Below are 15,814 nucleotides of genomic sequence, written 5' to 3'. Positions count from 1 at the left end.
CGGTAATATTTTTCCTTAAGTTATAATATGATAACTAAATTAATAATTATTATTTCATTTATAAATATCGATAATATTTTAGTAAAAAATACCCAAAATATAACTTATATGTGTTATAATTCAAGGTCATCCATAGTCACAGTATAATCTATATATAGTGATGTGTTTACCAATTTTTTTTGTTTTTTATTGCTATAAAATACAATTATAGAAAATTTTAATCTATAAATATATAATATATTGATTTATTATTTATTGACTCAATTTATATCTTTAATTTGTGTGATAAATGTCTGATTCATTGTTTTAATAGATTGACCTAATGATGAATTTGCCAAATATATAGATTAATACATTACTATATTGTGTATATAAATGGGTTATACTGTATATGCGGTACCAGAATATTCAGTGTATGAAAACGCTTCGACAGTATTAGACAACATAAACGTATACACAATATATTCATATATATTTGGCAAATGCTCAAATTTAGTACATTTATAAATATTATACTTATAATTTTTAGTTAATAATAATATTAAGTAAACAATATCAGTATAGTTTTATAAATAATAAAATAAAAGTTTAAAAACTAGTTATTAAATCAAATAATATTAACAAATAATTTTTATAATTTAATATTTGAATTATATTTGAAATTTGTTTTATGTGTAAAATAGGATATAATATTAAATCAATTAAGTAAATTAAATATTAATAGATTGATATTAGAAATTACATATTTTTCAATAATAATATGTATATAATTAGATTAAATAAATAATTATCAATTAGTTTTGTTTAAACTAAATATATTTAGTAAGATATATATATACTGTATATATATATATATATATATATATATATATATTTAAAAAATTATTTATTAACATAAAAACACTTGTTTTGGTGATATTTTTGATTAAAATTATAAATGAATGCTAACTGTATTGTATGTCTAATTGTGCACATGTAGGTAATGTATGGACTACTGGGACAGACATACAGAGGGAACTGTATGCGCTGTGCACTTGAAATAGTAATTGTCATATTATTACTGCGCGTGCGTTGAAAATGGTAACCTTGAAGTTGTGAACAACAACTGTGGGGTCTATCGGTGTTTACAGCGTTAGTCTCACTAACAGAGCATTGATTGAAGTGAAGACAACACAACACTCTCTAAACACTACAAACTTAACCAAAAAACCTGTATTTGTCTGCAAAGCGTTGGACTGACTGACAGACAGACAATGCCTCACATGAAACACAACAACACTTATACCAATAGACATGAAGTGTTGGCTGAAGACGATATCGGACATCACCATAACATTGAACACTATCTTAAAGAGAACGACCCATCAGTGACCCGATGCTGTGTACCCACAGTTTGTACGGTCGGTGAGCTGATCCATATGACAAACTTGACAGATGTCATCAAAGTTGTCTGCAATAATGATCACTGCCGTGAGGGACGGTATATGCATAGGAAGTGCTTCGAGGAATGGGAGGAATCGGTTCTTACTTTCCTCAGGTCGACCGGTAGGGCCCGCAGTTGGTCTGAGAAACAGAGACTACAGAATCTATGGACCAAAAAGGGTTACGATTTAGCCTATAAAGTGAGTTATCATTTATTTTATTATATTTTTATATTATAATAATTATAAATATATATTATTTATACACAATATTACGTTATATATAGACTCAGATATGTTATAACATAACACTTGTTTACAAAAAACTTATATAATTATTGCGTAATATTTGTAATAATTTTTATCGTATTTTCACATAAAACATATTTAGATATTTTTATAATATATTTATACAGTCTTATCTACAAATAGGAAATAATATTCAATAATGTTTTTTATTTTTAGTGTTAATAATAATATTTTTTTGCGATATTTTTCTTATCAGACATACTTATAATCACATAACTATATTGACTTTTTTATATATTTATATGAAAATTTTTATTGTATTTAGTAATCATTATTTTTTGTCAAATTATTTTTTATTTTATTTTTAAAACCTTTTTTAGATATATATCATATAAAACTAGAAATATATAAAATGCGGATATTATATAATGCATATTATTATTATTTATTGTATAGTTTTTATATTTGCAAACATTAGATGAGTAGAGAAATCGTTGACTTTTTTTTAAATATCTGTTTTCAAATGATAAATGAGATATTTTATATCATTAAATAAATTTATACCTATTATCATGATTTTTGAAAGAGTAAGAAAAATATCGCATTTGAGTTCATTGTTTTTGTAGATATCTGATATAATAATTTTAATTTTTTTAAATTTTTGCTTAATTGAAATGTTTTAATCTGAAGTATTATTAAAATATACTTATTATTCATATATACCACTGATTGTAAAAAACAGTGAACAGTAAGGTGTGCACCAAAAGTGTCGGCCCATTAGCTCATCTTTACTATAAGCTATGCAATGTATGCATCCATTTACTGTATATTTCTGTATGACTGCAAACATAACATACAAACCATACAGACATCTATGTATTCAATGAGGAGATGTTTAAAGCAGTTATAAACTACAGAGTATAGTATACTGTTATTTGTTATATAACACACACATAACTCATTAGACACTAATAATCATTTTAGATATATTTTTCAATTATAATTGTCTGTATGTTTGTGTCCCGTCATTGCCTTTAGTGAACACTCCGGAAAAATACTGATTATCTAATATAAACATGAAATCCGAGACAACCTTATAATCATATTATTTAAAATAATTAATATATTTCTCTCGTGATATAAATTTTTAATGAGTTGAATGCATTGAAAACAAAAAAGTGAATCATTTTTAGTTATTAAATATTAGTAATCTTTATTGAAAGCCAAATGTCTTAACAAACTTAATAATTTCTATTAAAATAATAATTATAATATTCTTATGAAAAGTCAATTGTCTTATTAAAACAAAAGCTATTAGAAATTAATATATAAAACAAGTATTCATATAAAACTGGTATTAATATATCAAATACAAACATGTTAGCTATTTTAGGTACATTTTATTTAGTCGACACCCAGTTACTCGAAAAGACATTTAGTTGAATCCATTGATATTTAAATGAATTATCATTTTAAATAAAATTGAATCTTTAATTTGTCTGAATATAAAATATAAGTTATACTGTTTGGTATAATTATATGTTATATTATATATATTTAATTAGTTAAGATTGTTGACAATGATTGACATGTTTGTGCTTGTCTTTGATGTATACTAGGCTTGTGGATGTAAGTGTGGAAAGGGTCACTTGAAGAAAGACTTGGATTGGGCCGTACCGGCGGCGGTCAACACTACCATTGAAGACAACAACAATAAGAAACGTAGAAACAGGAAGAAGAAGTCAAACGATAAGCCGACTGTTAATATTAGTAGTCCTGTAGTTAACTGTAACGCCAATGTCAAGAGTCTGGTCCCCATTAATAATACTATTAGTAATAACAACACTAACAACAACCCTACAAATGCAATACATTTGATTCAGTCATCACGTGATTCAATCCGTATGCGCTCATTTTCCATGTCCTCTACCGGTTCCGGTGGTTCATCTGACGGTACATCACCGCCCATATCGACTGCTGGTGATAGTTCGTCGCCAAACTTGAGGAAAGGCTTCTTTTCAGACGCTGTCAAACGAGAACGCCATTCGTCGGGATCGATATTCTCGCGTCGAGCAGATTACTCGTCTTTCAATACCCTTCCGCGACATAAGATTAACTCATATCATATTAAGATGGAAGACGATGGCAATCACGGCAATGACGAGACCCGATGTTTCATATTATCGACGCTTTCGGCCAACAAAATGAACCGAACGGCATGTGTCATATGTTCGGGAACTATGATTATCTTTGATAGATATCCACTAATTGATGGCACATTTTTTCTGTCTCCCCGTCAACACAACAAGTCTGCAGTCCCGGTGCACATTGAAGGACGCGTCCTATTTATGAATGCTGTTTGCATGGGATGTCTAGAAGGTATACAATATTTCGGCCCTCCCTTCCTCTCTCATCTCTCACATAACATTCACTAAAGTTTTGTTGTTTTGAAATTTTATGTGAATTTTATTAATAATATTTGATGTTTTGTGTGAACAGTGTTTTATTATGCTGTCATTGAATACCAGCTATGAATACATTATATTTCCCTATCATTGTATTATTGCTTCACTATTTATGTCACACATAACTCGAGACCACTTTTATATTATTATTATTGTTATGTTTAGGTGTGTTCTGTTTAAGTTGGGTTCAAAATGCAATATTTATTGCAATTGACTTTTGAGCTTTTAGTATAAAAATCCAATTAATACGATATAGTATTCAATATGATATCCAAACTCAAATTAACTGTAATTAAAATACAGATGTTTAGCAATTATAAGTTGTTTGTCAACATTTATTAGAAAACTTATTAATACATATTTATAATGTGTTATATTAGCATTTTTATTGGTAAACAATATAACTAATGTTTAACTATACTGAATAGGTTGGAACCGTCGACTCCATTGCAAGTCATGTAATGTCCGGTGGAATGGATCTCATTTAATATTGGGTTCAATGTATTCATACGATATATTTGCGGGAATCCCGTGTTGTCCAGACCGCCTCCGGTGCAACAATTGTCAGCATTTGGTTATACCTCCCGAACGGCGAATGGAGTTCTTTAGTGATTACAGCCATTCAATGCCGTGCAGTCACTGCGGTATTGTTGACCACCATTTCATCAAACCTTTAGGTCAGACCTATGTCTTATGTGAGTAACATTAAACCCATCATATGGACAGATATAACACATAAATTGATACAAAAAACACTTATGTTATATATAAATATATATACACACACCTAACACTTACATTACATATTACAATACATTATATAATTAGTATAAAATCAATCAAACAATTTATTGGCTAAAAATTTACTGGTATATAAACTGTGCTTTAATTTGACTAATATATACAAAAATTATATTACACTTATTCTATATTATTGCTGTAACTATTACAAATATATATATATATAAATTTATATATATATATGTTAAACAAGCAATTTAGTAAACTTACAAAAAGAGTTACAAATTTTTTCTGTACCATTGAAAATACCTCTAATTCACAAATACGTGTAATTATTATTCAACTGTTTTGACTTAGCTTATAGAGCATATTGATGTTATTTTGATGATTACCGGTATTATTAAATATTAAAGAAAATAATTGTCATTTTATAACAATCGAAAAATAGTTATCCTTAAATATCATTTTATAATTTGATAATCCATTATATCGTTGATATCAATGAAATTATTGTATTAATCTATTTGATGTTTACAATTAGGAAAAAATAGTAAAATCTTTTTTGATATTTTTCATATAATAAGAGTCCAGAAATGAGTTCTCAAATACCAATTTTTGCTGGTATTTTGAGTTAATATGAATTAATATATTACTAATGAAGTTATTGGATATCCTAATATAAGTTAAAATATAGAGAAAAATAATTAAATATAATTTTTGTATCTGATATATAAGTAAAATCTTTTATATTTTTCAATATTTTCTTATTATAATTATTACTATAATTATTATATTATTACAAAATAAAATTATGAGAAAATTTAAACTAAAAAAAGAGTAAAATTAGATGAAAATTTACAAAAATAAACACAATTTTTACACTTATTATTTTCTTATCCCATTATCTATTAATGCTATACATAATTATATATATATATATATATATAGTATGATATATATCAGTGTCTCAGTAATATGTATAGCAAATGCAAATCTTTTTTTAAATTGAAAGTTCAAGAAATTTGAAACGGGTTTTGAGGTCTTAAATATTATCAACTCTTATGACTACAAAAATCTTTTTCAAATAATTAATATATGTGTGTGAAAAACAGTGGTCTCTATTATATACATATTATATATATATTGTATTATTTACATTTATACATGTGTATGGATATATTAAATTAAAATTAATATAAACCAAATTCTTATTATAATTATAATTATTAAATACCACCACAAAGTTATTAGTCTGTAACTTATAACGTATGAGTGTTTGTGAATAAAAAATAATTATAAATTATAAATAAAATATTTTTTTTTGACAAAATCATTTTCAGTCACACAATAAGCAATTCATTACGAAATATTAAACAAATTTGTGTTTTTTGACTTATATTTTGTGTTAAATCAATAACACATTTCTCAGGAATATTAGTGACAAATACTTTGTTTAGTGTTAATAAAAATGTGGAAAAACAACACAGAATTAAAAATTATTATTATAATTATTAAAATAATTTTTGCACGTATTTCTGCATTTTATTGAATTAAAAAATTTAATAACAATAGTAAAGTTTATTAAAATATTATTAGAAATAATTGTTTTTTATATTTTAAGTGTAATTTATTAAACCATATTTAAGTAATATTTGTTTATTATAATAGTAATTATATTATTTCTAAAAATATGATTTAATTGCTATTATTATTATTAATCTATAGAAATACAAGTAACGCATATATAATTACATACAATGCATTTAAATACATGTATATATATATATTTAATTTTAATAGGAGAATAGGGATTGATTTTTCAAATAAATTAGACATTTATTATTGGAGTAGGAGTTGGATAAGGAATGGGTTTGCAATTAGTATTAAAAGTGATGGGAATTATACATAACATATGTATCCAATTAATAAATATATATATATATTAATGTATATTTCCCTTATATTGTGTTAGTTTCCCTCCAATATAATACCCCCTTTAAAACCAGAGCACCTGACAGAGGGGCCAACACATTAGGTTTTGATTGATTGGTTGATTGATTGGGATATGAATTGCTATATTTAATGAACGTTTTTGTTATTCTTCTATTAGGAATATATTTAACAATTAATAAATATTTAATAATTAGTTGATTTTAGTATATATAAAATGAGACAAATTCAATAAATTCATGAATATTATATATAATATTATTACAAATCTAAGAATTGTTTTTATATATTCTATAATATAAATATTTAATTACAATAATTAAAAATAATCATTTATTTTTGTTTAATATGATTATTATTGAAAATATCGTTTTTCACATACATTTTAAAGTGAAAGCAAATAGTTTTAACATAAATGTGAATAATTATATTGATTGCTATTAAATATTGAAAACTAAGATTTGCATACATTTTAATCTTTTTGTAAGTTTATTACTATAATTAATAATAATTATTATTGTTTGTGTTTTTATTATGATTATTATATTTAATTATTATATTAGTGAAAATAAGTTTAATTTATTTGAATAATGAAAAACACATAAACATAAAGAGTATAAACATCTTTTAAAAAATGAATTGAAATTGTCATCAGATTGTGTGGTCAATCAAACTATTGTATTATTTATTGATTGCTTTCTGTAATTCTGAATAATTATATTTAATAAATTAAAAATAGTAAAATTAAATACAAAACTAAAATATAAGCTAAAAATGACTTTAATAATAATTGCCAAAATTACACAACCTTGGTCAATAATGCACATAAAATGACAAACGTGTTAAAACACAATTTACAAATAAGCCATTAATTGTACTGTTTTTTAATACAAAATATACAAACATATTGACCATAAATTAACAATAAAATAATAAAGTTATTAATAACAATTTGTTTCATGACATTATTATTTAATATTAAAAAGCAATTAAAAATGGATAATACATTTATATGATTTTGTATTATTTTTATTATTCATGTTACGCTTTATTTTAGACAAATCACAATAGATTTATATTATGAATAAAATAAAATAACAACACAATTACATAAATATATTTTATTTAAAGATGAAAAACTTGTCAATCATTGGGATCAATGTTTGGATGACTTTATAATTTAAACGATATTTTTTCAGAAAAATAAAGTGATGTTTATTGAAATATATTATTATGTGTTCATTTATATTAATTTAATTTAATAAAATTGAAATATTTTTATATTGATATGAATAGTATGAGAGGTTTATACATAAAAGTAAGTACAGTATTAATATACAAATATATTGCTATACGAGTCGTATATTTATATTACTCTATATAAGTAAACACATCATTAAAGACATCCTTTTTGAAAGTGAATACTTTGAACGATACAAATATTAATGAATTTGTTGGAGAAAATGGTTTGACCTTCAAATTTGTGATTATATCAGAGTATAATAATAATAATAATAATTTAAATTTGTTTAACTAAACATATGGTAATGTATTGGCAATGATTATCGATTTTTGCTTTAAGACCTGAATACTAAATATTTTTATTAATACTAATATATTTTTGAATTGTTTTTCATGATATTGTATATAATTTATACTAATATACAATGTATTCAACAATTTGTAAGCAAATAAGTACTAAAATATCTTAAAATTGGATATTCAAACTCATCGCTCATAAGTGAGTAAAGAGAGAGAGAGAGAGAGAGAGAGAGAGAGAAAGAGAGAGAGCGTTTAGAGTGATTTTATCTCATATTTGGTATTAATGTTGTATTATATTAAGAATATTATACACATTCCTGGTTAGGCATTAATAGGGAGAAAAATTATACTTTTTAATAGTAATTTATCAACAAAATTGTTTTTGAATTTTTTTTCGTTAAAGGGAAGGGCATATTTTGGTCAGGTGTTTGTAAAATATATACTACTATTAAAATATTGGTTATAAATATAATACAATTGTTTGTGAGGAATGTTTGTGCGTTTAACAAAGCTTTAGATTCACGTAAAAAGCAAATCAATTGTAATATTTGTCTCAATTTAACAATTAAATTCAAGTTAAATAATCATTTTACTGTATATTATTATTATTTTAAATAATTTTTATTTAAAATTTGTAGTGTTGACTATATTTACAATAATTTTTGTTATTTAATAAATTATGTATTATATTAAATTCTAGTTTATAAATAAATAAAATTTATTTTTTTGTTATTTAAAAATGAATAACTAAATACTATATAAATGTTGAAATGTATTTATAAAAAAAGATATTTCTAAAGTTTTCATTTTTATTTATTATGAAACAAAATTTACTTTTATAATTTATTATAAATGACAATAAAATTTATATATCAATTTTAATATAGAAATGACTGTCACGTATTAAAACTAGAATTGCCAAAAAAGGGAAATTAGGAAGTTTCTACAAAGTTTCTAAAAATAATTATTTTTTCATTGAGATCTCCATTTTAATTTTTTTATTTTCTTTTTATTAGTTATTTTGTAATACTTGTATAATAAAATTAATAATAATTACTACTGTATATATTAAAGCTAACAAAATTAATACATGTTATAACATATCTTGTAATTTTTCTGAATTTTTAATTGAATTTACACATTGAAATTTATTAATAGTTTTGGACTCTTAATATTAAAGTAAAATTTATATAGATATAGATTTTTTTATTATTTAGAAATTTTCCTAAGAAAATTTAGTAGATATTTTTAATTGCCATCACTAATTAAAACAATGACTTGTATTTTGCATTTGCCATTTTACATAAAATGTGCAAAACTTTCATATATATTCATATATATATATATATATATATATATATATATATATATATATATATATATATATATATATATATATATTTGTAAAAATGAAATAATATATAATTTTATTAAATACTGTACTGTATAATACAGTATTATCAATAGTTATTTAATTTAACAATAAATAGATAATTTGTATGTAAAATAAATTAAATTATAAATTAAAAAATATTTTAAATTAAACCTCAAAATTTATAAAAATAAATTTAATATTATTTATTTTAATACAATATTATATAAATATTTAAAAAATATAAAAATGGAGAATATTTAAAAACATTAATTAGATTAGTCTATTATAGTTTATATTGCAATTTTATATATCTATTGTTAAAATTCTTATAGCAATATTATAAAGTAATAATAGTATTAATAAAAGTTCAAATTATAATTCAAAATATAAAAAATGTACCAAATTTTATCTAAAAGTTAATACTTTTTTGTGATAACTATTTCTTTAAATTTATTTCCATTTTTCTGATGCCATTTACTCCAAAACATACTTTCATATAAATCTATACAATAAATGTCTATCAGTTGTTATGAATTGCTTTTAGTTTTGTCAGTTTTGCCTCAAAATAATTTTATTCAATGAAGTATTTCTTAAAGATATTTAACAGTGAATACCCACTATTTTTAAACCAGATTTTATACCATTGAATACCTATTTTTTGACTTATCTTTTGGAGAGCGAAAATATCTTTGTCTGACTAAAATCTATACTATAATAAAATATAATTTAAAATAAACAAAAATAAAATTAAATAAAATACTATTATTTAATGGCAACACAATAATAGTGTAGAAAAAGAGTTTATGTCATTGGTTTGGTTGGTCTGTAATCAAAGTGATATCAGATTGTAATGTTAAGGTATCGACATTTTCAGGTATTTATTTTGTTTTTGTTGTTTGTTTTATTTTATGCCAACTTTTTTGGATTTTTTTTATAAATATGTGTAAGTCTGCGATGAGATGACAAAACAAATAAAAAATTTTGTTGTCAAACAAGTTATGATTTTCTGTTTTATGCAACAATTGTATTCATAGAGTTCATAAGCAAATTGATTGAGCACTCAATGCATTTACACTACACATCCCTAACATTACCGGCCCTTTCACGGCAATACAAATGGCATTTTTTATTAATACGATACTATAGTTTTAAAATTACTAAACAACAGTTCATTCAATTTGAAGTCCATTTTTTGAATACCTACCCAATACTGCCCATCAAATAACTCCATTAACTCAATTCGTCTCCCTTTCCTCCCATTCCTCCCATTCAAATAACATCACAAAATAATACATTGTTTTTTGATTACAAGCAAAATAATCACTTGATTTTGATTATTCATTCAATTCTTTGTTTGGTTTTTGTATAAGAGAAACAATCATTTTTTATCACTACAATTATAATTTCAAAAAATATTTTTTACTTTTTTTTGTTATTCAATTTATCTATTAAAAGCATATCTCCGAAATTAGTTTTATCTTTTCATGTTGTCATTTTTAATTTTTTATAATAAAAATTATATATTTACTATTTTTACATATTAAAACAATTTAAGCAATTTAAACAATTAAAATAATTTATTTATCATACAATTGTATTATTGTTTAAATGGTTTTTTCAAATTACTTAAACATATTAATAATGTTTAGTTAATTAAAGACAAATAATTAAGATAAACTAATAATTAATATTATAATTAAATCAATTAATTTCATTGCAACTAATTTATTATTGTTTATTACGATCACATATACGACTGGTTCTCAAAATAATTCATAGGTTTTTTAAAACATGTCTGAAAAACAAAACTTAAATCATATAAAATTATTTGTCAAATCTAAACACTTTTTAAATATAAATTATATAAAATTTTTGCATTATTTAAATTATATGCTTAGACAGGCGTCATAGTAATTATTAAAATAATATTAAAAACTTATATTTAATTTATATACTATTATTTTACAAATAAGATTTATACTCAAATAATTAATAATCAAAATTGAATAAATCAAAAAGAAATAATAAAAAATGTGTGGTTAATTTTATTTGATACAACTTATTAAATAATTAAGAAATTAACCAAATATAAAACATAAACTAGTATTACAATAGAAATTAAAATAGAAATACAATTAAAAATTATATATAAAAATTATTAATATCAACAAAACAACTAAAGAAAAAATAAATAAAATCAAAACAGAAAACCAGAAACACAACAAAATTAAAGCATTGAAATAAAGCGATAAAAATTGAAAGAAGAGAGACGTTAGCATAAGATTAAGTAAAGAATATAAAAAAAAGGATAACAAATGGTATTAAAAGAAATGACAGTCAGACAGATAGTACAGGTAGTGGTGGGGAACGGGAGACCAGTTATGTGTTGAATCAAACGGCAAGAATCACCTGAAGAATTTGTATGTGAAATCTTAAGCGCAGCTGAATCTCAATGAAGACTCGTTTTCATGTCTTTTATTTAATGATTTTTCCTTAACCTTGAAATCTGAATAAATTGTTTAAAAATGCTTTCTCTTCAGGTTTTTATATATATATAAGGATCTATCGCTCACTCATTCACTCATTTTATATACAACTTTGATATGAAAAAATGTTTGCTTCACTAAATCAAAACTTGAAACACACAGTAATGTATTGCAAAAAGCACTGTCTGTAGTACTGTAAGGACTGGAAAAACTGTAATTACAATCAATGTTGTAGTAAAAAGTCGGAACAACTTTCTAAATAACTTGTGTTCAAACATCTCTCTCTCTCTCTCTCTTTCTCTCTCTCTCTCTCTCTCTCTCTCTCTCTCTCTCTCTCTACTCACTCACTTACTCTCTCGTAAAACTTGTTTCTTAAAGGTGACTGAAAGGTGAGTTTAAGGACAAAAAGAGGTTAATATAACGCCCGACTAATATTATAAAGTCATAGCACATGGAGAGGGAGGTTAACTTGTTGTGAGAGTGAAGCAAATAATAATAATTTTTGAAAAAATTGTTTAGTCGTTATTTTAAACACTTTGTCCATTGAAATATAATTATTATAATAAATACATAATTCAAATGAAATAAAATTACAATTAAAATAAAATTTTAAAAATATGTAATTCTTTTGATATATATTTTAATAGTATTCAAAAAAAACAATTTTATTATAATATAATAATATATATAATATAATCAAATCCAATTGCAAAAGACATTACTAATGAGTCATTAGTGATTAAAATGTTATTTAACCGACAATTTAGTAAATATTTCTATAATTTTTATACAATATTTTTCTTAAATTAACATTTATTAAAAAATGTGTAAATCAAAAGATGTAATTTTGGAAATAAATATTTTAGATAATACTATTGTAAAACTTGTTTTACTTATATTGTACAGTATATATACTATTATGTAAAGTATAAATTATATATTGTAATAATGTCTATAAATTTACTTTTTTAACAATATTTATTCTTATCTAAACGAGTTTTGCTAAATCAAAAAATTATATATTTTATTGTATTTAAGGTAAATTAAAGTTGATGGTGCTTTAATTGCATATTGTTAGCTATAATATAGTATATTTATGTTAATTTCACATAAAATTACTTTCTTTGTGAAACATTTTAATAGCATAAACTTTATTATACAATATATATATATAAATTACATATAATTTTGTCACAATAGTTATTATTCTTATACATTCTCTATTTATCTTAACCTTCATATAAGTATTTATATATACAGTAATACTTAACAATAATAACTCGTTAATCACCCGCTTATTATTTATCAAACTTATAACTTTTAATAACTTTTATGTTTTTATAATTTCCTATATTATCTATTTTATAACATTGTTTTTATCTAAGTTTAATGTTATATAATAGCGGGTGAGTAAGTGATTGAATGAAAGCAAATGATTAATTAAAACCTTGAATTTTATAATAAGAATATTTTTTGTTATTATATTATTATTAGTAGACAACACATAAAACTATTGATAAAAACTTGTATAAAATAAGATGCACCTTATAATAATAATAATATTACCTTTATATTATAATATATATTTATACTTAGTTTTCAAAATATACAAATCACGATATTGTATGACATTGAAAATAATATGATTTATACTATTTATATTATGGTACATACAGTATGATATATTCAAATAATTTTATCATGTATTTTTTGAAAATAAAATTATATACATTTTATAAAAATTGTTTTTGAAATAAAATTTCAATTAAAATATTGAAAGTTTAAGTTATATAAATTATATAAAAATACTGTATAAATATAAAACAGTATTAAAAACAAAATATGTTGTTTTCAGTTTATTTGTTAAACAATGTATTCTTTGCACAATTTAATAATTAATAAATTAATGATTAATTTTAATTTTTAAATAGATTAATTGCATATATATTTATACAGTATATATGAAATATTATATAAGAAAATTATGATTTTTACTTTTTACTCTATCATATGATATATTTTGAATAAACAATTTATTTTAATAGTTACTACTAAAGTATAATATAGCTTTATTAATGATTATGATGTTTTATTTATAAGTTTGACAAATAATTTTATAAAAAGTACAATAATGTTTTAAAAATACTAAAAATTTTCATTAAAACTTATTTATTATCCTAATAAATATTGTTTAAGTATTGTTATAATTAGACAAAAAATTATACATAGTAAACAAAATGATTTTGTTTTAAGTTTTTCTCACACAAAAATTACAACATTATTATTACTATTAGCACACACACACACACACACATATATATATATATATATATATATTGTATACATACACACAGTTATATAATAAATATAAACTTACGTAATATATAAAAAATATTTAATGATATTATATAAACTCTTATTTTTGTTTCATTTCATGCACAGCACACACACAAAATGTATTTTAAATATAACATTGAAACGACTCAATGAATATTATATAAGTGAAAAATATAACAGAAAGAGAGTTATATTAATACAGAATATTCAGTGCATTTCAAGGTTATCAATATATTCCTTATATGTATATAACTAACAATAATATATACAGTCATACATATAGACATACATATGAAATCATATTTTTTATTATTCAATACTATTAATGATATGAACATCAGCTCAACTGAAATTCCTGTTGAGCGACAAAAATGTTAAATTTAACGTTTGTTCAAATAATTAGCCATTTCTTTAATAAACTACTAAACGGCATATATTTTATGCACTGTTACCAATTACATAACATTTTACACAAATTATTTTTTTTAATTGCAAAAATATTTAATTATTTTTTAAATATATTATTAATATTTAATAAATTATTAAGTGATTGAGTTAATTCAACCATATATTACAATATAATAATTATTATTTGTTGTTTGTTTCGTTGAATTGTTATATATATAAATTTATATTAAGTATGAATACAGTATTAATAAATTAAAATAATCATGCATATTTATTTATATACAGTAGTATTCAAATATTTTTTTGTAAAATAACTAAATATAATTATAGTTGTAATATTATAATAGTTATAATGTATTTGCAGTAGTATTGAAAATGCATATCATTTCAATTGGAAATATAGAAATAAGCCATGAGTTGGATATTAGGAATTGAAAATCCGTAATAATTGATCCAAAATAGGTTTCAGATTTTCACATACGAGTGAAAATCACAATTTGTTCCGCAAGTGTACCGAAATCGTGAAAATGACGGCAAAAACTATTATAAAACAAGAGACACGAGAAATGTTAGCTCTGGAGAAAAGTGAGAGAAAGTCAGAGTCAGAGTCTGAATGAAAGAGCCCGGAGCTGATGTCAAGACACAGGTTGTCCTTCAAAATGATTATTTCTATCAGACTATCTCTCTTTTTATTCATACACTACTTATAAAAGTGTTATTTAATATTATATAACACTATTTACAGTATATGCAATACATATGTATAGAATAAGAGCTTGTTTTTATAAAAAACACATTTTATATTTTCAAAATTATTTTAATCAACATATTTGTTTGCTA

General features: G+C 22.4%; 1 protein-coding gene across 1 annotated transcript; it reads left to right on the top strand.

The window, feature by feature from the left end:
- Positions 1 to 1,043: 1,043 nt before the first annotated feature.
- LOC128961963 (headcase protein-like) lies at positions 1,044 to 4,988 on the top strand. The gene is made up of 3 exons (XM_054308307.1): positions 1,044 to 1,622; positions 3,290 to 4,049; positions 4,564 to 4,988. Exons 1-3 carry the CDS (start codon positions 1,254 to 1,256, stop codon positions 4,836 to 4,838), a joined length of 1,404 nt encoding a protein of 467 aa, XP_054164282.1. The 5' UTR covers positions 1,044 to 1,253; the 3' UTR covers positions 4,839 to 4,988.
- Positions 4,989 to 15,814: the final 10,826 nt, after the last annotated feature.

This window comes from Oppia nitens, unplaced genomic scaffold (genome assembly GCF_028296485.1).
Source record: "Oppia nitens isolate AA-2021 unplaced genomic scaffold, nextdenovo-longstitch-racon4-pilon3 scaffold5_pilon_pilon_pilon, whole genome shotgun sequence".
Taxonomy (NCBI): Eukaryota; Metazoa; Arthropoda; class Arachnida; order Sarcoptiformes; family Oppiidae; genus Oppia; species Oppia nitens.
The sequence above is the reverse complement of the archived record's forward strand: the minus strand, read 5'-3'. Positions and strand labels throughout refer to the sequence as shown.